This window comes from Oncorhynchus tshawytscha, linkage group LG06 (genome assembly GCF_018296145.1).
Source record: "Oncorhynchus tshawytscha isolate Ot180627B linkage group LG06, Otsh_v2.0, whole genome shotgun sequence".
In the NCBI taxonomy this organism is placed as follows: Eukaryota; Metazoa; Chordata; class Actinopteri; order Salmoniformes; family Salmonidae; genus Oncorhynchus; species Oncorhynchus tshawytscha.
Window position 1 is genome coordinate 15,750,747 of NC_056434.1, and position 26,146 is coordinate 15,776,892.

The 26,146-nt window shown below is 43.6% G+C and overlaps 1 protein-coding gene across 4 annotated transcripts in view; it reads right to left on the reverse strand.

The window, feature by feature from the left end:
- The window catches only part of LOC112253264 (paralemmin-1), a 73,698-nt gene extending 47,996 nt beyond the window's left edge, over positions 1–25,702 (reverse strand). For 3 of the 4 annotated variants that reach the window (XM_042323015.1, XM_042323016.1, XM_042323014.1), the window contains exons 1-2: positions 25,270–25,702; positions 598–643 (exon numbers count right to left, since the gene is read on the reverse strand). In XM_042323015.1, coding sequence (XP_042178949.1) covers positions 598–643; positions 25,270–25,274 — 51 coding nt within the window. In that variant the 5' untranslated portion in view covers positions 25,275–25,702. The remainder of the gene's footprint in view (positions 1–597; positions 644–25,269) is intronic. The other variant, XM_042323017.1, reaches the window with a different exon arrangement.
- Between the last annotated feature and the right edge of the window lie 444 nt (positions 25,703–26,146).

Here is a 26,146-nt window from a genome sequence, read left to right on the forward strand (position 1 = left end):
AGGAGACAGAGCGAGAGAGGGAGGGAGAAAGAGAGGTAGGGAGAGGAGGAGAGAGAGAGGTGAAAGGGTGTGTAGAGGAAGGGGGAGGTAGAGATGGAGGCATAGATAGACAGGTGAGTACCTCTCTCTCCATCCAGGCAAAGAATGAATAAGGCAGAATCTTTAAAGATAATTGTGTGTGTGTGTGTGTGTGTGTGTGTGTGTGTGGGGCAGATAAAGACAGTGAAAGATTGTTAGAAGGAGAGCAAGAGAGGAGAGGAGAAAGAGTTTGGGGCTTAAAGACATGGGCTTAGGAATGAAAGGTTTTAATTCTCCTTCCCAGTTGGTAAGAATGAATGATTAAAGCCTCAAAAGATGAATGCGCGAAACGCTCATGGAACACCCTCGGAAAGCTCAAGACGTAAATGAAATTGGATGAGGAAATCTCCAATAAAATCCATCAAACCCCAACCAGTCCATCTACAACTCTATACAAGCATATTAGGTGCTGCAATCGTTTCCCTGCGCAGTAATGTCGGAGTATGTCAATCTGTGTAGATTGTACTGTATAGAAAGTGTTTTGAGGGTGAGAGTGAAACAGATGATCTCATCACTTACCGCTATAGCCTGGATTCTCTCCTGCTGTGACAGCCCCTCAGACATCCTGCCAGAAAGAGAGAAACAATTGAAATGAGAGAAACAATTGAAATGAGAGATAGGAAGAGGGGGAGAGAGGGGAATGAAGGAAGGGTGAAAAGAGGAGAAACAGAGATAGGAAGAGGGGAGAGAGGGGAATGAAGGAAGGGTGAAAAGGGTGGGTAGAGGAAGGGGGAAAAATAGAGAGAGAGAGGATGTTAAACACGGTTAACAAGAAACCCACAAGACAATTGGCCGTGAAGACAACATTCTGAAGACACAGCCAGTCTATTAGGTTTGTGGTCTTAGATACTATGGGTCTCTTTGCATTTGAAACATGTTGACGTTGAGAAGCATCCCATCCAGTCCCAGACGGGTGCATCCCATCCAGCACCATTCCATCCAGTCCCAGACTGTGTTGGTCAGGAGTGACCTTTCCCCCTCTGATAGCCCTGTTTGAAAGATGAGATGTACAACATGCCATGAGGGAATGCAGGAATGCCTGGCCTCCGCTACGGTCCTTCTCCACCGACCCAACACTCCCGCTACCCCAACATGTGTTGTCGCCCCCCCATATACTGTAACACACACCACCTGTAAAAATATCATGCGTTTTTCGGGGCTCCTAAGTGAAATATGCTTGGCTGCTTGGCTTACAGTGGAGAGTGGTATGAGAAGCTGAGGGGGTAAGCGGAAAGAGTGGAAAGCGGGAGGTTATAATTTACAATGAGGGCCTTTATTTTAATTAACAAGGCGAGCCAGCAGAACTCAGCCTAGGACCATGTGTACCAGGCAAAAAAAGAGGACAAAATGTTTTATTGTTTCAAGTTTCAAGTTTTATTTGTCACAGGCACAAATGCTTAATTTGTATTTATTTCATTTATTTTTTTAACCCAGAGAAATAAGAAATAAGAGAGGAAGATATATACAGAGCCAGTAACACAATTACAATGTGCAGGGATACTGGAGTGTTGAGGTAGATGTAAATATGTAGGCAGCCATTAGGAGAAAGTGACTGGTAACAGCATTAATAATAATAACAATAGTAAACAGCATAGCAGCAGCATAAGTGGTGAGTGGGTTCCTGCGTGGTGGTGAGAGTGTCTACGTAAGTGTGAGGTGTGGGTGAGTGCAAGAGTGTCAGTGTAGGCGGATGGATATACATGTAAACAGGGCTGAAAAGCTGAAACGTGACTGGTAGCAGGAATATATAAATACGTACGATAATATACTAATGGTAATGTAAACAGGAGTAATAGTGACCAGTAGGATAAGAAATATATAGATACTATGGTAATCAATAATCAATGAACAGCAGTGTAGTGGTAGTAATAAGTCTAATCAATAATCATACTCAACATTTCTATAGGCTATGCAATTGCGCAAGAAAACAGAGTGACGGCCTCTACTAAAAAGAGGAGGATCCCATCAGCTTTCTATAGGCTAGGCCTACTATATTTATTTCTCAACTTTCCTAATATTAAGCACATTGCTTAATTACAACAGGAGTATAGCCTACCTGGCTGCAGTGGTGTAAAGTACTTAAGTAGTACATTAAAGTAGTTTTACATAAGTAGATTTTTGGGGTATATATATATATATATATATATCAATTTTTGACAACTTTTACTTCACTACATTCCGAAGGAAAATAATATACTTTTTACTTCATACACTTTCCCTGACACCCAAAAGTACTTTTTTGACAGGAAAATGGTCCAATTCACACAACTTATCAAGAGAATATCCCTGGTCATCCCTACTACCTCTTATTTTTTTAATATATATTTTTCTATTGTGTTATTGACTGTACATTTGTTTATGTGTAACTCTGTGTTGTTGTTTTGTCTCACTGCTTTGCTTTATCTTGGCCAGGTCGCAGTTGTAAATGAGAACATGTTCTCAACTGGCCTACCTGGTTAAATAAAAGGTGAAAAAAATATATATCTGGAAGACTCACTAAACACATGCTTGGTTTGTAAATGAATGTCAGAGTGTTGTAGTGTACCCCTGGCAATCCATGAATGCAAAATTAAAAATATATATATTTTTTTTTTTTAAAGGACATTGTCCTGTCTGATTTGCATAATATAAGGAATTTGAATTTATTAAATCATTTTACTTTTGATACTTAAGTACATTTGAGCAATTCCATTTACTTGTGATACTTAAGTATATTTCAAACCAAATACTTTTAGACTCTTACTCAGTGGGTATTTTACTGTGAGACTTTTACTTTTACAAATTTTTAGATGCTAGTAGTTGTATTAATTTGGGATCTATCGCATCCCACAACTGTCCCAGACTATGTTTTGAATAGAATAGGTCTACTTTTGCACTATGCGGGACAGTAGATTGACATAGGCTAGAGCTTTTGCTGTTTGTTAGGCCTACTCCTCTTGTTGGCTGACGAAAAGTAAAATGTGGACAGTTCTTCCAATATCTTCAATATGCACCTCGGAATTGGATAAGGACACGCGCAGTTGCGTCCCCGATGTGTCTGTCTTCACTTGTAGCCTGTGAGAAAGACCCCATCACGTGATGGAGAGGCATGTGAGTGAGAGGTGATTCGGAGCGCACAGCACTCTGGGCCAAGGTCACAACAGCCACTGGTGGTAAAAGGCATGGATTTTTTTTGTGTGTATTATGGCCACACAAAGGGGATGCCGTCGTAAAATTCTAGGCATTATCGAGTGCTTGTCAAATTGTGATTGAGTGACCGATGTACTGTGTACAGCCCGTGCAAAAAAACTAAGCAGAGCTCATGCTTTTCAAGTTACTTTTTTCATATCATCATTAGAGTTTTTGGGAACAAGAATGATGGTAGTCAGCTTGAAACATGTGGGGATAACAGACTTGACAAGGAGAGGTTGAAAATGGGATGCTCCCTTTGAAAATTCTGTGATATATGCAAAACACATAGGTGTTTGCGTCGATGCTATGTGTCTGGGACAAAATGCTATTAGCGTATTACATGTGGCTCATCTTAGATGCTACGCTAGGCTAATGCTATTGTTTTGTGTGGCTTTGACTGCTAGGCCTGAGTATGCAGAGTTCAGCAGTGCTGCATCATGTAGATGGCTGTATTGTCTGAGGAAAATGAGTATCTACCAATAAGTAAAGGCTATCCACCAATAAGTAAAGGCTATCTACCAATAATTAGAAGCTACCCACCAATCTGTACAGGCTAGGTTTGATGGAGGCTGTTGGAGTGGCTACAGTACATCAGGAGATAAACTAATTCATCTGAGTAGAAACCTTCAGAGTGCGAGTGGGTCAAAGTGTAGTGGTGAATCGATTACATAACCTTGCATTATTAATGTGTAAAACCAACTATTTAGACTGGATTTTTTTTGTTCCTTCCCAGCTGCAGCTCGGAATTCTCTAAAAAGATCACACGCTAATTTTCTCACTGTCACATGCACATTTTCATGAAGTGCCAACAACGGCAGAAGGGTTCTGGTTTTGGTCAGCCCTCAAAGAGAAGCTTGTTCCTGTTCAACAGGCATTGCTTCGTTTTCATTTTTTTTATCCCATAAATTAATTATGTTTCCCAATATTAGTCCTTGAAGCTTTTTGTCATTAGAAATAGGATGATGAATGCATCAATATGAGGCCAAACAAAATGGCTGTGGTAAATTGCTGTGGGAATGTTCAAAACTTCCAGGATCAACACATTTGGCTTCTAATGCCTCTGGGGTTATTGCAGAGCACTGGTCAATTTCACTCATGAATACTGACCATGAACTAGTGCATCATGTCCAGCCCTTTTCATTACACGTGAACATTTCATTGGAAGTGAATCTGAGGGCACTGTGACCTGATGTGTTTGTGTGTGAGAATGTGTGTGTGCGTGCATGCTTTCTTGCAAGCGTGTATGTGAGGGGGTTGTATGTGGGTGCATTCCAGAAGAGGACCTGTCAAAGCACCAGTAAAACTGCACTGCTGCAACAAGCTAAGCTCCATAGGGGCCTACAGGAGCTATATACAGACGGGGGGGCTTAAGGGATCACACCTCAAATTTGACAGGGAGTCATTAATAGTGATATTAATAGTGACACTAATGACATCACTTCATACTACACACTCTAAGAAGAAACGGGTTCCAAAAGGGTTCTTTGCAGAGGGATATGGTTCTACCAAAAACCATTTTGCTCAGAAGAACCCTTTTTGGAAGACAAGTCTTCACTGTAAGGCAAAGGGTTCTACCTAGAAACTTTATCATCATAAGAGCCATTTTGGAAGAAAGGGTTCTTTGATGATTCTTTGGGAGGCAAGAATAATTATTTGGAAGGCAAGAAGGGTTCTACATAGAACCATATATAATATGTCCCAGCATGCTCTATTTGAGTGAGTATTTCAGAATGTTTTGTTTTGCTGTAATTTCTGTGTTTTTGCATTTACAGTGATTGGTTAATAGATTTTATGCTACACAAAAATAGCATAATACAGTTTAATACAGTCCATAATACAGACCAATCTGTTGGATTTATTGCTCCCGTAATTTAGGTTGTTCAAGTTTAGATGGTTGAGGTAGTGTCAGTAATTCATCTTCCCTACACTGGCAGTCATTCTGAATGCAAGATGTGGGTGATTAACAATTCCACTTGTTGGATATCCTAACACTGTCTGGATTCCGATCAATTACAAATCACTTTGCCAGCCAGCATAATGTAACTTGCAGGCCTGATGTCTGTAAACCAGGAGATTCCTGACACCAGGAGATAGTCTACACTCGGTTTGTTGCTTTTATGAAATCGTTTTCATGAAATCGTTTTTTAATCATAGCTAAATTTGTATTGCTACGCAATCTGCAATGCGGTCAGCCTTTACATCTGGGACAGCAAGTTTGTGTTCCTGTTAAGTAGCAGTTAGCCTGCTCCATTTTCATGATGGCTAGCAGCTAACGCTAGCAGTGCTAACCCACCAGTGCTTTTATCCACGGCTGAGCACAAATACTTCAGGTGTGAAATGATTTCCACACAAGATGAAGATAAGGTGGAACTGGAAAATGGACAGGGATTTGTCTGCCCTAAATGCAACACCATCGAGCAGCTTAGGGAAGAGATCCTTCGGCTGTTAGCTCGGCTGTGAGAAAAGAACAACCTGCTTTTAAAAGTACACCGACTTTGCTGTAACCCAGGCAAACCGAATCTCAGTTTTAAATGCCTGATAGCAAAGCTGTCGGTGAGTTGGGCAGGGTTGATCTGTCCCAATCCAACAGACAGATGTTCAGCTCAACTCCGCGGCCCATGGGAGACTGGACACTCGCAAGGCGTAAGAGATCGGGGAGGCAGTCTGGCCACCCTTCATCTATCCAAGAAAATCTGATCCAGCTATCAAACAGCTTTTCCCCGCTTGAGACGGATCTATCAGCCCCGGGAGTCAGCACAGATCCTGGCCGCCATAGTTCAGCAGATCACTTCCCCATCGGATTCCATCACGACCACCATCATTGTGGGCAGCCGATACTGAGAGATTTTGGCTTGCCTACGATCTGTTGACCGACCAAGGTCCTCTGTCACCCAGGAGCCATTGTCCATGACATCAACTCCCTCCAGGAGCCCGACGCAAATTATATACTGCTTTCTCGGGAACAGGCCCAGATCCCCGTGATTTGCGTGAAGAGGAGGTGGAGAAAAAGGGTCCGGCGCGATCAAATAAACCCCCACTTCCTTCCATTCTGCTAGCAAACGTGCAATCTCTGGAGAATTAAATAGATGACCTACATGGAAGATAAAACTACCAACGGGACATTCAAAACTGTAATATCTTATGCTTCACGGTGTCGTGGCTGAATGACGACACTATCAACATACAGCTGGCTGGTTATACGGTGCACCGTCAGGATAGAACAGCGGTGTCTGGTAAGACAAGTGGCGGGGGACGATGTATTTTGTAAATAACAGCTGGTGCACAATATCTAAGGAAGTTTTGAGCTATTGCTCGCTTGAGGTAGAGTATCTCATGATAAGCTGTAGACCACACTATCTACCTAGAGAGTTTTCATCTGTATTTTTTTTGCAGCTGTTTACATACCACCACAGTCAGAGGCTGGAACTAAGACAGCATTGAATGATCTGTATTCCGCCATAAGCAAACAAGAAAACGCTCACCCAGAGGCGGCGCTCCTAGTAGCCAGGGACTTTAATGCAGGGAAACTTAAATCTGTTTTGCCAAATTTCTATCAGCATGTTAAATGTGCCACCAGAGGGACAAAAACTCTGGACCACCTTTTCTCCACACAGAGAAACACATACAAAGCTCTCCCTCGCCCTCCATTTGGAAAATCTGACCATAATTCTATCCCCCTGATTCCTGCTTACAAGCAAAAATAAAAGCAGGAAGCATCAGTGACTAGATCAATAAAAAAAACTGGTCAGATGTATACTGGGGGGTACCGGTACAGAGTCAATGTGTTAGTTGAGGTACACCACATCAGTCATGTACGTACATACCCCAACCAGAAGCCATGGATTACAGGCAACATCTGCTCTGAGCTAATGGCTAGAGCTGCCGCTTTCAAGGAGCGGGACTCTAACCCGGAAGCTTATAAGAAATCACGCTAAGCCCTCTGACGAACCATCAAACAGGCAAAGTGCCAATACAGGACTAAGATCGAATCATATTATACCGGCTCAGATGCTCGTCGGATGTGGCAGGGCTTGCAAACAATTAAAACTACAAAGGGAAGCACAGCTGAGAGCTGCCCAGTGACATGAGCTTACCAGACGAGCTAGACTACTTCTATGCTCGCTTCGAGGCAAATAACACTGAAACATGCATGACAGCACCAGCTGCTCCGGAAGACTGTGTGATCACGCTCTCCGCAGCCGATGTGAGTAAGACCTGTAAAAAGGTCAACATTCACAAAGCCGCAGGGCCAGACAGATTACCAGGACGTGTAATGCGAGCATGTGCTGAACAACTGGCAAGTGTCTACACTGACATTTTCAACGTCTCCCTGTCCGAGTCTGTAACAGCAACCTGTTTCAAGCAGACCACCATAGTACCTGTGCCCAAGAAAACTAAGTTAACCTGCCTAAATGACTAGCGACTCGTAGCACTCATGTCTGTAGCCATGAAGTGCTTTGAAAGGCTGGTCATGGCTCACAACACCATCATCCCAGAAACCCTAGACCCACTCAAATTTGCATACTGCCCCAACAGATCCACAGATGATGCAATCTCAATTGCACTCCAGACTGCCCTTTCCCACCTGGACAAAAGGAAAAACAATGTGAGAATGCCATTCATTGATTACAGCTCAGCGTTCAACACCATAGTGCCCTCAAAGCACATCAATGAGCTAAGGACCCTGGGACTAAACACTTTCCTCTGCAACTGGATCTTGGATTTCCTGACGGGCCGCCCCCAGGTGGTAAGGGTAGGTAATAACACATCTGATACACTGATCCTCAACACAGGGGCTCCTCAGGGGTGTGTACTCAGTCCCCTCCTGTACTACCTGTTCATTCATGACTGCACGGCCAGGCACGACTCCAACACCATCATTAAGTTTGATGATGACAACAGTGGTAGGCCTGATCACCGACAACGACGAGACAGCCTTTATGGAGGAGGTCAGAGACCTGGCCGTGTGGTGCCAGGACAACAACCGCTCCCTCAACGTGATCAAGACAAAGGAGATGACTGTGGACTACAGGAAAAAGAGGAAACTAACATGGTCCAAACACACCATGACATTTGTGTTGAGGGCATGACAAAACCTATTCCCCCTCAGGAGGTTCCTCAGATCTTCAAAAGGTTCTACAGCTGCACCAGAGAGCATGTTGACTGGTTGCATCACTGCCTGGTATGGCAACTGCTTGGCCACTGACCGCAAGGCACTACAGAGGGTAGTGCGAATGACCCAATACATCACTGGGGCCAAGCTTCCTGCAATCCAGGACCTCTATTCCAGGCAGCGTCAGAGGGGGGCCCTAAAAATTGTCAAAGACTCCAGCCACCCTAGGTCATAGACTGTTCTCTCTGCGATCGCACGGCAAGTGGTACCAGAGCGCCAAGTCTAGTTCCAAGAGGCTTCTAAATAGCTTCTAACCCCAAGTCATAAGTCTCCTAAACACCTAAGCAAATGGCTACCCAAACTATTTGCATTACACCCCCCCCCCCTCTTTTACACCGCTGCTACTCTGTTGTTATCATCTATACATAGTCACTTTAATAACTCTACCTACATGTACATATTACCTCAACTTACCGGTGCCCCTGCACATTGACTCTGTACCAGTACCCCCCTGTATATGGTCTCGCTATAGCTATTTTACTGCTGCTCTTTAATTACTTGTTACTTTTATCTGTATTTTTTTAAACTGCAATGTTGGTTAGGGGCTCGAAAGTAAGCATTTCAATGTAAGGTGTACACCTGTTGTATTCGGCGCATGTGACTAATAACAGTTGATTTGATATGATGGGAAGTTTGATGATATGTGCTCTAGCCTACCACGCAAAGGCAATATGGATTTCTCTGGTTGACACGGACATGCTCAGGAAAGTGATACCACAACTTAAGCTTTCTACTTGCCTACTCAAACCTATCCCCATCACATTCTTCAAAACAGTTTTTAATTGCATTTATGAAGAAGTGCAAGCTATTGTTAATCACTCCCTGTTCACAGGCACTTCCCCCACTGCATTAAAACTGCTATGGTGAAAAGTTATCTAGATGCTTCAGCTCTTAGCAATTTTCAGCCAATCTCAAACCTTCCATTCTTAAGCAAAATTGTGTAGAAATTGGTTTTCAAATATCTAAATAGTCCCAAATGTATTATTTTTAAAATTCCAATCTGGTGTTCGTGCCCACCACAGCACAGAGACAGCCTTAGTTAAAGTAGTAAATTATCTTAGAGCCAACACAGATAACACCTCTCTGTCCTTGTACTCTTAGATTGAAGTGCTGCATTCAATACCTTTGACCATGATGTCCTTCTGGACAGACTGGAGAGGTGGGATCGCCTCTCTGGTCCAGTTCTAAATTGGTTTAGGACCTATTTAAGCGGTCACAGGTTTTTTGTCACCCTTGGCAGCATTATCAGAAAACACAGCACTGATTTTCACAGCTACGCAGCCGATACACAGCTTTAGATTTCTGTGTCACCAGAGGATTTTAGCTCCATGGATAAATTATTAGACTGTATTAGTGATTTAAATCTTGGATGGGTCACAACTTCCTCCAGCTAAAGACTGAGGTACTTATTGTTAGAGCCAAAGCAAAGAGAGAATGTAGCTGCACATTTTATATATTTATTCACGGGCAATAAAGATAACACACCAGGTAAAAAACCTAGGTGTTATTTTAGATTCTGAACAAAACGTTGAATGTGACCCAAATAGGTTTTTACCACCTGAGGAACATTGCTGGCATTGGGCGGCAGGTAGCCTAGTGGTTAGAGTGTTGGGCAGGTAACTAAAAGGTTGGAAGATCAAAACCCTGAGCTGACAAGGTAGAAATCTGTCATTCTGCCCCTGAACAAGGCAGTTAACCCACTGTTCCTAGGCTGTCATTGAAATAAGAATTTGTTCTTAACTGACTTGCCTAGTTAAATAAAGTTTTTTTTTTAAATGCTGAGGTGTGGCTGTTTCTCTCTCTACTGATGCAGAGAGACTCCTCCATGCTTTTATTATAAGCAGGCTTGACAACTGTAAAGCTCTCCTGTCTGGTCTACTCAAGAAAGCCATTGGTCAACTGCAAAACATACACAATGTTGCAGCATGGATACTTACTAAAGACGAGACGGAGAGCACACATTACACCGGTTTTAAGGTCTCTGCACTGGCAGCCTGTGAGTTTTAGAATTCATTTTGAGATTCTTCTATTGGTTTTTAAATCAGTCCATGATTGTGCAGCCCAATACATGTCAGATGTGCTTTAAGTTATGTACCCAGTAGGTCCCTCAGGTCCTCTGGCACTGGCCTTTTAACTATCCCAAAGGCTAGGACCAAGACGAATGGAGAGGCAGCCAGAGAACCGGAGGAGGGCTGAAACGTAGAACATATGTAAACATCTTTTTAGCTTTGCTTTTCCTTAGGGTGCTTTTCAGTCGTTCAGTTTGTGTCATTCTTTAGTTGTTTATCTTATGTTTGTTGGGTAGTAAATATTTCAGCTTTTATTTTCATTGTTTTTTATTCATTTTTTCATGTAAAGCACATCCATGTCTGAAATGTGCTGTATAAATAAAGCTTGATTTCATTTGATTTGACCACTGTGTTAGGGTATAACTAGGGCCTCAAAGAAAGGCCTTATGATATATGTAATAAATTGTCATAAATAAAGGCTGGTGGAACCGTTCATAGAACCCTCTATGAAGAATCTTCCAAAGATAAAAGGGTTCTCGGGAGAACCCTTTATAGAAGGTTTTAGGCAGAACCATATACAGGGGGTTATTTGAAAAACCCTGCATAGATGGTCCTAGATAGAACACTCTGCAAAGGGTTTTACCCAGCACCAAAAAGGGTTCCCCTATGAGGACAAACCAAAGCGCCCTGTATGGTTCTACATAGAAAAGGGTTTTCTTAGAGTGCAGTATATTGTTCAGATATAGAGATATACATATTGTGACGGCCCTGGGTTTATAAGCGCGGAAATCGATCCTGCCGCTCGAGCATGCTTTTGCGGCACAGTCGGTAGCGCGCCGGACCTTGGGCTCGAAGGTCAAGGGTTTGAGACCTGCTCCCTGCTGTTTCATTACAGTCTATTCCATGGATATTTTTAAACTACTGTGTTTCCACTTACAGTAAATTGTGGTATTGGATCTTAGTCATACTTCTGTTGGAGGTGCTAACAGTAGCGCTGCCTGTATATTATTGTTTATATGGATATGTACTCTGGAGTCTGGTGTCAGTGAGAGCAAGGACAATGACACAGTTCTGTGTGTGGGAAACAAAAAATATAATGTGAAATATGTCCACTCAGATTAGACGAGGCAGGTAAAAAGTTAAAGGGAGACGGGGAAATTAGTGAGCACAGGTGCAGAGTCACTTCAAATACTAAGAGATGTGTTCCGCTTTGTTGATGTGGTCTGGGGATTTCTAGAGGGCGTGGTGCTATTCTAAGTGCTTCATAATAACAATTCAGAAACCAAAGCATAAACCGAACACTTTCTTCAGCAAGATACTTGGTCAAATATGACAGAATGATGAGCTTCCTTTTAAAATAAATGCAGTGTTAGTGCAGAGGCACCTACAATCACTAGCAATGTAATAATACACATTTTACGCTGATTTCTTTGCCATTTCTCTGCATCCTTCCTGATAAAAAACAGCTCATTGAGAATAAGGAATCTAAGGCATCTATTCTGTATTTCCAATGAAATCAAACACACAAATGAGCTGAAACATATGTTTTTCCTCCCAGGCAGAGAGTATGTCTAGCTGGACCAGCCTATTTTACTCTCCTTCTGTTTCCACTGTAAGGTCTTCAATTCAAGGCCCTACACTTCACTGGTCAGGCATTCTGTTTTGAAAGCAGGGCTGACTATGTCTTGCTGTCACGCCCCCCCCCAAAAAAAACATGCAGGCGGGTGACAAAGAGAAGCTTTAAGGCTTCATGACCAACACCACTGTCCCTCGCAATGACAGAAAATATTCTGCAGAGTCGGCAAAGGGAAGCTCTAGAGAGCCTGATTCGCCCTGATTCGCTCTAGTCTGCAGTGTAATGTGATCGAGGCCAACGGGCATATCCTGTCCCTCGTCACATGGAGGGAGACGTGCGGGACACAGACACAGTGACAGGCTGGGTGGGGTCACATCATGCAAACCGACAATGAGACAGTAAAAAATAAGGACTTAGGGTTTTTTCTATCCCCAAACACAACACTGTGGCACTTCCTCCAACACCCTCTACAAGCAGCAACAGAAGGAAGGGGCACGGAGTCAGACACCACTACTAATCTCAACAAATGGTATTGCCCTGCTGGCCTGCTGAGAATAGGGTGGGGTACTTGCACTGAATACACATAAATCTAGTCTTTATTTAGGTTGGTAAAATCTCATTTTAGTGTCCTTTTGACTTTACGACAGCTTATCTGGTCCTAGAAAAGCTATTAAGCTATTGGTAACATGGTTAACCAATTTAGAATATTACATAATCAAAATGTGTTGTTGACAAAATAATGAAAATGGCTGTCTGGTAGCCTCAATAAATAGACAACATTTGCTGTAGTTTAACATGTTTTTGCATATATAGATACATTTTTTATTTGACATGACTTGAAGACTTGTGACTTGAGACTTGCTTGTGACTCGAATAACAATGATTTGGTCCCACCTCTGGTAAGCCATTACGGTGCTATCAACATCTACAAACAACAATAATGAAAGAAGAGAAATGGAGACAGATGGTGATGTAACGCCATTAACTAATAAGCCTCATGGGGAAAGTGTGTCCCGGTGTTGTGGCTGCTACTGTCAGTACACTCTGTACCCTAGGCTAGGGTTGCAATATTCCGTAAAAAGGTTCCAAAGGTTTTCATGAATCCCAATTGGAGGATTCCCAAAATCAGAAGTGAATAAACAGGGAAAGAATCCTTAAACTGGGGATCATTCAGCTGCGATTTCTGAAAGAAAAATAAAACAGGGAATATGGGGAAAGCTTTTCTGAAAAAACAGGGAATTTGGGGAAAGTTTCCTGAATTTTGTAATCCTACCCCAGGGTGGCCTGCCTTCTTTCCCTAGCCTCGACCACCATCTCCACAGGACAATAGAGGCTCCAACTCAAACCCTCTATAGGCTAATGTGGTGTACCCTGATAAAGTCCACACAGATAAATAATCCGTGCCCAATAAAACCATGAGGAAATGTCACCACTGACAAGTACAGGGCTCATGGATGATCAATTTAACCTAAGCATGAAGAACAAGGTGGGAAGAAGACAGAGGAAAATATCCCAAAGCTGATGGATGAATTTGCATCCTGGCTGTGAGCAGATTAGAGGGTTCATTTTGTAAAATGAAAGGAAGGTGTTGAAAGCGCTACACTCCTAAATCAGTTCCGGTTGTCACGATATTTGACCTTTTACTATTGTGTATTTCAAAATGAAATTGTAGCCATTTCAAAAATGCTCTCGAATACTTTTGTCTAGAAATAGTTACAATTGTTTATTGTTCAGGAACAGTGTGTGTTGGATTTGTCTAATCTCAAACTATGACGATCAATGAATCTATGTTAACATGTGGGTTTACTTGGTCTCATCCTGTTTGGACAACAGGATGGAGTGTGACACTGAGCCATTAGAGTCTAAAATAAGTTGATTCACAGCCACATACATGAGTGAAAAACACAAAGAAAACTACCACTGTATTGTCGGAAACAGCCCTCTGAGTATGACAATGCATATGAATGTCTGTCACGGTTGTTATGATAGACGGACCAAGGCACAGCGTGATTCGACTTCCACATCTTTTATGAGTGAAACTTAAAACAATATACAAACAAACAATGACCGTGAAGTAACAGAGCGCACATCAGCACTCAACAAAACAATATCCCACAAATGCAGGTGGGAACAGGGACACCTTAAGTATGATCCCCAATTAGAGACAACAAATATCAGCTGCCTCTAATTGGGAACCATACTAAGAGCAATGCATCGACTAGAACACCCCCTAGTCACACCGTAACCTACAACACCATAGAGAACCAAGGGCTCTCTATGGTCAGGGCGTGACAGTACCCCCCCCGCCGCCAAAGGTGCGGACTCTGGCCGCAAAACCTGAAACCAAATGGGGGAGGTTAGGGGGATGACTAGTGCCGGTGGCGGATCCGGTGCGGGTCGTAGCCCCCACCCAGACCCCGGATCCGGCCATGGCACTGGGCTGAACGCCGTGCCTGGCCTGGGCACCGGCGCAGAGGAAGGCTCTGGCCTTGGAGCGGTACTGGATGCCAAGCCTGGACTGGGTACCGGCGCAGAGGAGGGCTCCGGCCATGGAGCTGGGTTGGACGCCGTGCCTGGACTGGGCACCGGCACAGAGGAAGGCTCCTGCCATGGAGCGGTACTGGATGCCAAGCCTGGACTGGGCACCAGCGCAGAAGAGGGCTCCGGCCATGGAGCTGGGTTGGATGCCGTGCCTGGACTGGGCACCGGCGCAGAAGAGGGCTCCTGCCATGGAGCAGGACTGGAGCCGGACTGATGACACGCTCCTCAGGTCGAGTGTGTGGAGCTGGCACAGGACGCTCCGGGCTGGGGAGGCGCACTGGAGGCCTGATGCGTGGAGCCGGCACAGCTGGCACCAGACTGTTGACAAGCACTTCAGGGCGAGTGCTGGGAGCCGGCATAGGACCTACCGGACTGGGGAGGCGCACTGGAGGCCAGATGGAGCCGGCATAGTTTTCACAAGACTGCTGACAGGCTCTTCAGGTCGAATGTTGAGCAGAACACACTTGACCAACATCTCTCTCCCAACTTCACCATCGCCTCCCTGACGGTCTCTGGCTCTTCAGGGCGAGTGCGGGGAGCTAGCACAGATGGCACCGGACTGGTGTCACGCTCTTCAGCACGCCTGCGCTGTAGCATACTCCTCACTACCACCTCTCTCCAGTATCTTTCCTTGAATTCCTCCACCAACTCCCAACAGGCTCTGGCTCTCCCCGCTGCTCAGTCAACCACCCCATGTGCTCCCCCCCAAAAATCTTGGGGTTTCTGTGGCCGCGCCCCCCATCGTCGTCGCTGTCCTTCCTGATCTTTCTGCGACTCCCGCCAATGATCTCCTCCCATGTCCAAAACTCATTCACTCATTCATGAACACGCTGCTTGGTCCTTGCTTGATGGGATATTCTGTCATGGTTGTTATGATAGACGACCCAAGGCACAGCGTGATTCGAGTTCCACATCTTTTATTAGTGAAACTTAAACAAAACAATAAACAAACAACGACCGTGAAGTAACAGCGCACACACATCACCACTCAACAAAACAATATCCCACAAATGCAGGTGGGAACAGGGACACCTTAAGTATGATCCCCAATTAGAGACAACGAATATCAGCTGCCTCTAATTGGGAACCATACTAAGTCCACCAACATAGAAATGCATCGACTAGAACACCCCCTAGTCATGCCCTGACCTACAACACCATAGAGAACCAAGAGCTCTCTATGGTCAGGATGTGGCAATGTCATGTGAATGAATATTGCTCCTGTAAGTCGCTCTGTAAAGGAGCGTCTGCTAAATGACTAAAATGTACATTTATACTGACCAAAAATAAACACATCATCCCATGTTTCATGATCTGAAATAAAATATCCCAGAAATGTTCCATATGCAAAAATTGACCGATTTTCTCATCTGAACTGTAACTCAGTAAAATCTTTAAATTGTTGCATGCTGCGTTTATATTTTTGTTCAGTATATATATATATACAGTGCCTTGCGAAAGTATTCGGCCCCCTTGAACTTTGCGACCTTTTGCCACATTTCAGGCTTCAAACAAAGATATAAAACTGTATTTTTTTTGTGAAGAATCAACAACAAGTGGGACACAATCATGAAGTGGAACGACATTTATTGGATATTTCAAACTTTAACAAATCAAAAACTGAAAAATTGGGCGTGCAAAATTATTCAGCCCCCTTAAGTTAATACTTTGTAGCGCCACCTTTTGCTGCGATTACAGCTGTAAAGTCGCTTGGGGTATGTCTCTATCAGTTTTGCACATCGAGAGACTGCACTTTTTTCCCATTCCTCCTTGCAAAACAGCTCGAGCTCAGTGAGGTTGGATGGAGAGCATTTGTGAACAGCAGTTTTCAGTTCTTTCCACAGATTCTCGATTGGATTCAGGTCTGGACTTTGACTTGGCCATTCTAACACCTGGATATGTTTATTATTGAACCATTCCATTGTAGATTTTGCTTTATGTTTTGGATCATTGTCTTGTTGGAAGACAAATCTCCGTCCCAGTCTCAGGTCTTTTGCAGACTCCATCAGGTTTTCTTCCAGAATGGTCCTGTATTTGGCTCCATCCATCTTCCCATCAATTTTAACCATCTTCCCTGTCCCTGCTGAAGAAAAGCAGGCCCAAACCATGATGCTGCCACCACCATGTTTGACAGTGGGGATGGTGTGTTCAGGGTGATGAGCTGTGTTGCTTTTACGCCAAACATAACGTTTTGCATTGTTGCCAAAAAGTTACATTTTGGTTTCATCTGACCAGAGCACCTTCTTCCACATGTTTGGTGTGTCTCCCAGGTGGCTTGTGGCAAACTTTAAACAACACTTTTTATGGATATCTTTAAGAAATGGCTTTCTTGCCACTCTTCCATAAAGGCCAGATTTGTGCAATATACGACTGATTGTTGTCCTATGGACAGAGTCTCCCACCTCAGCTGTAGATCTCTGCAGATCATCCAGATTGATCATGGGCCTCTTGGCTGCATCTCTGATCAGTCTTCTCCTTGTATGCGCTGAAAGTTTAGAGGGACGGCCAGGTCTTGGTAGATTTGCAGTGGTCTGATACTCCTTCCATTTCAATATTATCGCTTGCACAGTGCTCCTTGGGATGTTTAAAGCTTGGGAAATCTTTTTGTATCCAAATCCGGCTTTAAACTTCTTCACAACAGTATCTCGGACCTGCCTGGTGTGTTCCTTGTTCTTCATGATGCTCTCTGCGCTTTTAACGGACCTCTGAGACTATCACAGTGCAGGTGCATTTATACGGAGACTTGATTACACACAGGTGGATTGTATTTATCATCATTAGTCATTTAGGTCAACATTGGATCATTCAGAGATCCTCACTGAACTTCTGGAGAGAGTTTGCTGCACTGAAAGTAAAGGGGCTGAATAATTTTGCACGCCCAATTTTTCAGTTTTTGATTTGTTAAAAAAGTTTGAAATATCCAATAAATATCGTTCCACTTCATGATTGTGTCCCACTTGTTGTTGATTCTTCACAAAAAAATACAGTTTTATATCTTTATGTTTGAAGCCTGAAATGTGGCAAAAAGTCGCAAAGCTCAAGGGGGCCGAATACTTTCGCAAGGCACTGTATATATTCTAACATGTATGATACAGTAGATACTAAATGGACAGATATAGCAACAATAAGGGCACAAATCTAGAAGTAACATTATATATTTTAGTCTGCTCAGTTGACCGTGCGATGAAAAAAAACAAATAGAAACTATATATCTACCACTTAAGTCCAGTGCTGAGGCCTTACAGGGGGCACGGCCCCCTATCTAGTCATCATTCAGGGGGGTATGAGCCGCTAAGAAGCAATGTTACCTTGCCTGCACAAGTACTAATAGAAGTCCTGCTCTGTAAATATTCTCCAGTTATGTTATGACACACAGTGGTGGTGCGAGAAAGATACTGTTCAAACAATTCAAGATCATAGCACTTCTCTCAGGGCTGGAAGTCATAAAAGTGTGGTCTCAAAGATCTCAAAGTCAAATTGATCAATTCAATATTTCAGACAAAGGCTTGAACTTGAGATATTTTTGCTTATGCACCAAACGTGAAAGTAAATCCCATTATTGTCATACTGTTATTAGTATAATGTTCGTGTAAACTAGAGTAAAACAAAGCTCTTAAAGGGATGGTTCAGCTTTTGTAAGTCATGAAAAAAACAGAGCCACCCCTTTAAACGCTGGATGATGGCCTTTATGGTGGAGACAAACATGAAACAACCAATAACTGGACTTTCGTATAATTGAGTGTAGATATAAATTATATAAATATATCAAAGCCTTGTTTGTAGTCATAGCCTATCTCTGTTTTTAGAGGCCAAACCATTCTCCAGAGCTGTCGGCCACATAAAGTACTACGCTGACATTAATATATTTTTGTTGTGCAATTCTGTAAAGCTGTTATTAATTAAAAGGACTAACACAACTGTCCGACTGACAGAGGAATGCCGCCCGTGGTTTCTATGGTGACCGTCCCTGCGGAAAAAGAATCCGGGGGGACTAGTTGCTGTGCTGGGAACAGCAACACATAATCAATCTATACTCCTCGATCTTGTCCGATTCCCGAACCCTTGGAGTTGTCACCAGTGTAAAAACAGTGAAGGCAAAAGTACAGAGTGGCAGTTGCACAATTGCCTGATGACTCAAACTGAATTATTCCGCTGCTCTTTGTTCACTACATACTTCAGTCTGAAACTGCCATTGTTGAAGTCATTTGTGGTGACATCAAAATAAGGGGTGTTGCACAAAACTTTCATAAGCAATTGGATCATCTCTAACCAATCAGAGTATCAAACCCAATGATGAATATTTAAAACGCTGCTTTGTCCACGTGTGTTCTGGCTCTGGCCCAAACCATCCGTTTCTAGGACCAATCACAACTGTTTGAATGTGTTACCATTTTAGAAATCGTTGGGAAGGTACTCAGATCCAGAATCATTGTGGAAAAGAAACTGACGTCCATGGGCATGGCGTAGCGTTTGGCTGGAGCAAGGAATTTGGGTAGCCAGGCGAGTAGCACAGTACATTGAAACATGTTTACCACTATGTGTTAAAACACAACATGAAAAGAATAAAGGCTTTTTAGTATAGGCTACTACGCATATATTACAGCTATATATCTATCATCTATATAAGTATCAGATATGCTATCGGCTATGTACAGTGGCAAGAAAAAGTATGGGAACCCTTTAGAAATACCCAGATTTCTGCATAAATTGGTCATAAAATTTGATCTGATCTTCATCTAGGTCACAACAACCGACAAACACAGACTGCTTAAACTAATAACACACAAACAATTATATGTTTTCATGTCTTTACTGAACACACCGTGTAAACATTCACAGTGCAGGGTGGGAAAAGTATGGATTTAATACTGGTTGACCCTCCTTTGGCAGCAATAACCTCAACCAAACGTGTTCTGTAGTTGAGGATCAGACCTGCACAACGGTCAGGAGGGATTTTGGACCATTCCTCTTCACAAAACTGTTTCAGTTCAGCAATATTCTTGGGATGTCTGGTGTGAACTGCTCTCTTGAGGTCATGCCACAGCATCTCAATCGGGTTGAGGTTAGGACTCTGGGCCACTCCAGAAGGCGTATTTTCTTCTGTTGAAGCCATTCTGTTGCTACCTTCTGTGTTTTGGGTCATTGTCCTGTTGCATCACCCAACTTCTGTTGAGCTTCAATTGGTGGACAGATAGACTAACATTCTCCTACAAAATGTCTTGATAAACTTGGGAATTCATTTTTCCGTCGATGATAGCAAGCTGTCCAGGCCCTGAGGCAGCAAAGCAGCCCCAAACCATGATGCTCCCTCCACCATACTTTACAGTTGGGATGAGGTTTTGATGTTGGTGTGCTGTGCCTTTTTTTCTCCACACATAGTGTTGTGTGTTCCTTCCAAAAACTCAACTGTAGTTTCATCTGTCCCAGAATATTTTGCCAGTAGCACTGTGGAACATCCAGGTGCACTTTTGCAAACTTCAGACGTGCAGCAATGGTTCTTTTGGACAGCAGTGGCTTCTTCCGTGGTGTCCTCCCATTAACACCATTCTTGATTAGTGTTTTACGTATCGTAGACTCGTCAACAGAGATGTTAGCATGTTCCAGAGATTTCTGTAAGTCTTTATCTAACACTTTAGGATTCTTCTTAACCTCATTGAGCATTCTGCATTGTTTTAATCTTAGGTCTTCGTTCCCATAGCAACGATTAAAACATTCCCTAACCAGAAACCGTGGATTGATGGCAGCATTCGCGTGAAACTGAAAGCGCGAACCACTGCTTTTAATCAGGGCAAGGTGACTGGTAACATGACCGAATACAAACAGTGGAGCTATTCCCTCCGCAAGGCTATCAAACAAGCTAAGCGTCAGTACAGAGACAAAGTAGAATCTCAATTCAACGGCTCAGACACAAGAGGCATGTGGCAGGGTCTACAGTCAATCACAGACTACAAGAAGAAATCCAGCCCAGTCACGGACCAGGATGTCTTGCTCCCAGGCAGACTAAATAACTTTTTTGCCCGCTTTGAGGACAATACAGTGCCACTGACACGGCCTGCAACGAAAACATGCGGACTCTCCTTCACTGCAGCCGAGGTGAGTAAGACATTTAAACGTGTTAACCCTCGCAAGGCTGCAGGCCCAGACGGCATCCCCAGCCGCGCCCTCAGAGCATGCGCAGACCAGCTGGCCGGTGTGTTTACGGACATATTCAATCAATCCCTATACCAGTCTGCTGTTCCCACATGCTTCAAGAGGGCCACCATTGTTCCTGTTCCCAAGAAAGCTAAGGTAACTGAGCTAAACGACTACCGCCCGTAGCACTCACATCCGTCATCATGAAGTGCTTTGAGAGACTAGTCAAGGACCATATCACCTCCACCCTACCTGACACCCTAGACCCACTCCAATTTGCTTACCGCCCAAATAGGTCCACAGACGATGCAATCTCAACCACACTGCACACTGCCCTAACCCATCTGGACAAGAGGAATACCTATGTGAGAATGCTGTTCATCGACTACAGCTCGGCATTCAACACCATAGTACCCTCCAAGCTCGTCATCAAGCTCGAGACCCTGGGTCTCGACCCCGCCCTGTGCAACTGGGTACTGGACTTCCTGACGGGCCGCCCCAGGTGGTGAGGGTAGGCAACAACATCTCCACCCCGCTGATCCTCAACACTGGGGCCCCACAAGGGTGCGTTCTGAGCCCTCTCCTGTACTCCCTGTTCACCCACGACTGCGTGGCCACGCACGCCTCCAACTCAATCATCAAGTTTGCGGACGACACAACAGTGGTAGGCTTGATTACCAACAACGACGAGACGGCCTACAGGGAGGAGGTGAGGGCCCTCGGAGTGTGGTGTCAGGAAAATAACCTCACACTCAACGTCAACAAAACTAAGGAGATGATTGTGGACTTCAGGAAACAGCAGAGGGAACACCCCTTATCCACATAGATGGAACAGTAGTGGAGAGGGTAGCAAGTTTTAAGTTCCTCGGCATACACATCACAGACAAACTGAATTGGTCCACTCACACAGACAGCATCGTGAAGAAGGCGCAGCAGCGCCTCTTCAACCTCAGGAGGCTGAAGAAATTCGGCTTGTCACCAAAAGCACTCACAAACTTCTACAGATGCACAATCGAGAGCATCCTGGCGGGCTGTATCACCGCCTGGTACGGCAACTGCTCCGCCCACAACCGTAAGGCTCTCCAGAGGGTAGTGAGGTCTGCACAACGCATCACCGGGGGCAAACTACCTGCCCTCCAGGACACCTACACCACCCGATGTTACAGGAAGGCCATAAAGATCATCAAGGACATCAACCACCCGAGCCACTGCCTGTTCACCCCGCTATCATCCAGAAGGCGAGGTCAGTACAGGTGCATCAAAGCTGGGACCGAGAGACTGAAAAACAGCTTCTATCTCAAGGCCATCAGACTGTTAAACAGCCACCACTAACATTGAGTGGCTGCTGCCAACACACTGACACTGACTCAACTCCAGCCACTTTAATAATGGGAATTGATGGGAAATGATGTAAATATATCACTAGCCACTTTAAACAATGCTACCTTATATAATGTTACTTACCCTACATTATTCATCTCATATGCATACGTATATACTGTACTCTATATCATCGACTGCATCCTTATGTAATACATGTATCACTAGCCACTTTAACTGTGCCACTTTGTTTACATACTCATCTCATATGTATATACTGTACTCGATACCATCTACTGTATCTTGCCTATGCTCCTCTGTACCATCACTCATTCATATATCTTTATGTACATATTCTTTATCCCCTTACACTGTGTATAAGACAGTAGTTTTGGAATTGTTAGTTAGATTACTTGTTGGTTATTACTACATTGTCGGAACTAGAAGCACAAGCATTTCGCTACACTCGCATTAACATCTGCTAACCACGTGTAAGTGACAAATAAAATTGGATTTGATTTGATCTCTTTTGTTTGAGGCAGGATTCACATCAGGAAATGCTTCTTGTGAATAGCAAGCTCAAATTTTGTGAGTGTTTTTTTATTAGGGCAACGCAGCTCTAACCAACATTTCCAATCTCGTCTCATTGATTGGACTCCAGGTTAGCTGACTCCTGACTCCAATTACCTTTTGGAGAAGTCATTAGCCTAGGGGTTCACATACTTTTTCCAACCTACACTGTGAATGTTTAAATTATGTATTCAATATAGACAAGACAAATATAATAATTTGCGTGTTATTAGTGTAAGCACACTGTGTTTGTCTATTGTTGTGAATTAGATGAAGATCAGATCAAATTCGATGACCAATTTATGCAGAAATCCAGGTAATTCCAAAAGGTTCACATACTTTTTCTTGCCACTGTATCTATAAAGACACTAAGGCTATATACCACTCTTTGAAGTCAGTTCAAACGGCCCTGATGTGTCATGGTCACCACCAGTGGCACTTGTCTGTGCGCTAACCATCGACAACAAGACCCACACCACAGTGCCACACTCCCCTCCACTGCATGCGGTCTGGTCTGCCCCAAAAGCTATGTTGAATGTGTGTCACTGTGACTGACGAATGACAGAGGGGGACTGGGACACCACTGGCTGGCTTGAGAATCACCCTCATGGGCTGACTGGGATGAGATAACTTCTATTGTCCTTCTTTCAAGACTGCTGGAATATTTATTGTATAATACTGTAAGAGTTGTACTATACTGTATCTAATCAGGTTATGAAGATTGAAATATATACCCAATGGTTGTTGAGAAATATGAAGGAGGACCCATGCAGAGAATAGATGAAGGGGAGGATGAAGAAGGAGGATTAGAGAGATGGCAGGGAGCGGATCAGACTTAATGACTGTTATGTGAGAGAGGGAGAGGTTGAAGGCTGAGGCAGAAGCAGAAGCAGAGGCTGGATGAAATGAGAGGACTATCTCCGCCCCTCTGCTCTCCAAACAGTTGCTCCATGGAATCCCGATGGTGATAGGTCCAGCCCATATCGAATGGCCATTAGCAGTGGGAAGACTGTCTGAGAAAGGGCCAGAATACCACTCTGTATCTCTGTGTATCTGTCTATGTCAGCAGCCAACTTGGGAGGGAAATTACGAAGGATTTGTGGTGTTCAGATTTGTACGGCTATCAATGGTCTGGTAAACAAAATATTGACCAGATGTCGAATAATTGGAAATAAGTAATTAAAAGACAAAAAATCTACTCAAATGCATTCAAGATTTTCTTGCTACGTGTTTGCGCTCTGTCTGGCATGTGTGTGTTGCACTATATTCTCTTATAACACAGCTTTACTCAAATCGGAGCCTACTGCATTATATGAACTTCAAATCACACACCTGTACCCTACTGTGTACTGACGGCACCTTCACTATTCTGAACACTGAACCTAAACCTCCTGGAACCTCCTAATTACACTAAAAGTGGAAGGAAGACACAATATTTATCAATATGACAATGCACCTACTGTGTTTAATCATCACATATTTGATGTTCAAAATTGGTAGCGTATAAACTAGTGTTCTTGAGGATGTTGCTTATGTCAGGTTAAATGAAGGGGTTTTCCTAGCTGGAGTCAGATTGAAGCAATGTAGGCTATGGCAAATGTGCACCATTCAAACAAAGTCTTGTAACACTGTAATATTTGTGGCTTCCTAGGCCTGCAACAATGTAACATTCTCATGGCCATGGGATCCTATTGTACTTTCATGTATCCCTTTATCTTTTGTATGTCCCTGATAAGTAGTCAGCCATAATGACATGGGGATAAAACACCAGTCATGTTTCCTAGAACATCTGTCTGAGTAGCCTACACTAAAGCAACAGCATCAGCTCTCAGCCATATTGGAACAGCCCTTTCGGGAGAAAATGAACGCCTGCCCTAGCTCCTACACATGCACGCCCACCCGGGAGAAAATGAACGCTTGCCCTGGCTCCTACACATGCACGCCCACCGCTCACACAATTAGAGCAGGCACGGCCCTCTGGTACGGTAATCTAGCGCTCCCTGCTATTTCCATAAAACGCGACATGCACTCCGTAGCACTATGACATTCAGGAACCCCATATAAAGCGCGCTATTATTCAGGAACACGCATTACACATTCCCATATTGATCCCCGAAAAATACAAACATCACTGAGAGCCTAAATCGATAGACAATTACCCACAGTATTTTTGGTTGCCCATTAAAATCCACGGTAGTTACACATTGGGACATATTATCGAGAGTGGTTATTTAGGGCAAATGTTGTATTTCCCTTAACTCCCCAGCTGTTGCTAGATGATATCCCTTACATGGACTGCCGATTGACCATGCGGCTTTGCCCTAGCCTAGATATAGGTCAAATGTCTTTCAAAGCACAGGCACACAGGGAGGCTATTTAAAAAAGCCGACAAATAAAAACAGTCATGGTGAATACCCTTCTATTATATTTTGTCTGCCTATTGATGTTCGAATTTATAATCAAACTATTCACACAGCTTAATACCATCCTTTCTTCACTGTTTCCAAAAAATAAATCCCACAGTGCACTCCCTAAAAAGGCCGACAATGCAATTAGCTAGAGTACATATTTGTCCTCCTTTTGCAGGTGTGACAAAAAGGGTGAAAAGCGTTCAAATTGAGCACGCCCGAAATGATCTGTGTGTGAGTCCATAAAACAGCATATGCAATACATGCAGTTAAAGTCAAAAGGCTACTTACTCCATGTTTCACCACCGGCCCGTTTCACCAACTCAGCTGTATTCGACTGAAAGGTGTATTTTGCCTTTATTATCAACAGGAGTAGCTCGTCTTTCTCAGTAGCCCACTACCATCAATTTCGGTCTACGGACCCCCTCCCCTTCAATCAGTGCGGTGAAGTCGAGAAATCTGCTATGTCCCTCCCCTGTAGTTGGCTTTGATGGGGAGCAACGCGCGTCCCGCAGATTTGGCAACACACAAGACACAACCCTTTAAATCAATGGCCCAAATAATTATTCGCCTTTGTTAATGCGTTCACAATAACTTCTATACATTTCACAACGCTTCTCCCACCATTCCCTGTTTTATGAGGATGTCTTTTGTTCCGCGTTTGAGCTCATACGCCGCAATGTTGAATCGTTTGTTCGCAGCGCGCTCGACTGAGGTGAGGAGATACGCCCCCACATGGATAAAAAAAAATACTGTGTAGGCATAGAATCGATATAGCTCGACTTTAATTCTCGCACATCAATTAATTTATGAGATGAAAACTGTTAAACATGACAAAATGTTAAACCAAGGCTACCTTATGCAACCTATGATGTACAGCCAATTCGGAAATGTTTAGACCCCTTGACTTTTTCCCTCATCAATCTACAACACAGTACCCCATAATGACAAAGCAAAAAACAGGTTTTTAGAAATGTCACATCTACATAAGCATTCAGACCCTTTACTCAGTACTTTGTTGAAGCACTCTTGGCAGCGATTACAGCCTAGAGTCTTCTTGGGTATGATGCTACAAGCTTGGCACACCTGTATTTGGGGGAATTTCTCCCATTCTTCTCTGTAGATCCTCTCAAGCTCTGTCAGGTTGTATGGGGAGCGTCGCTGCACT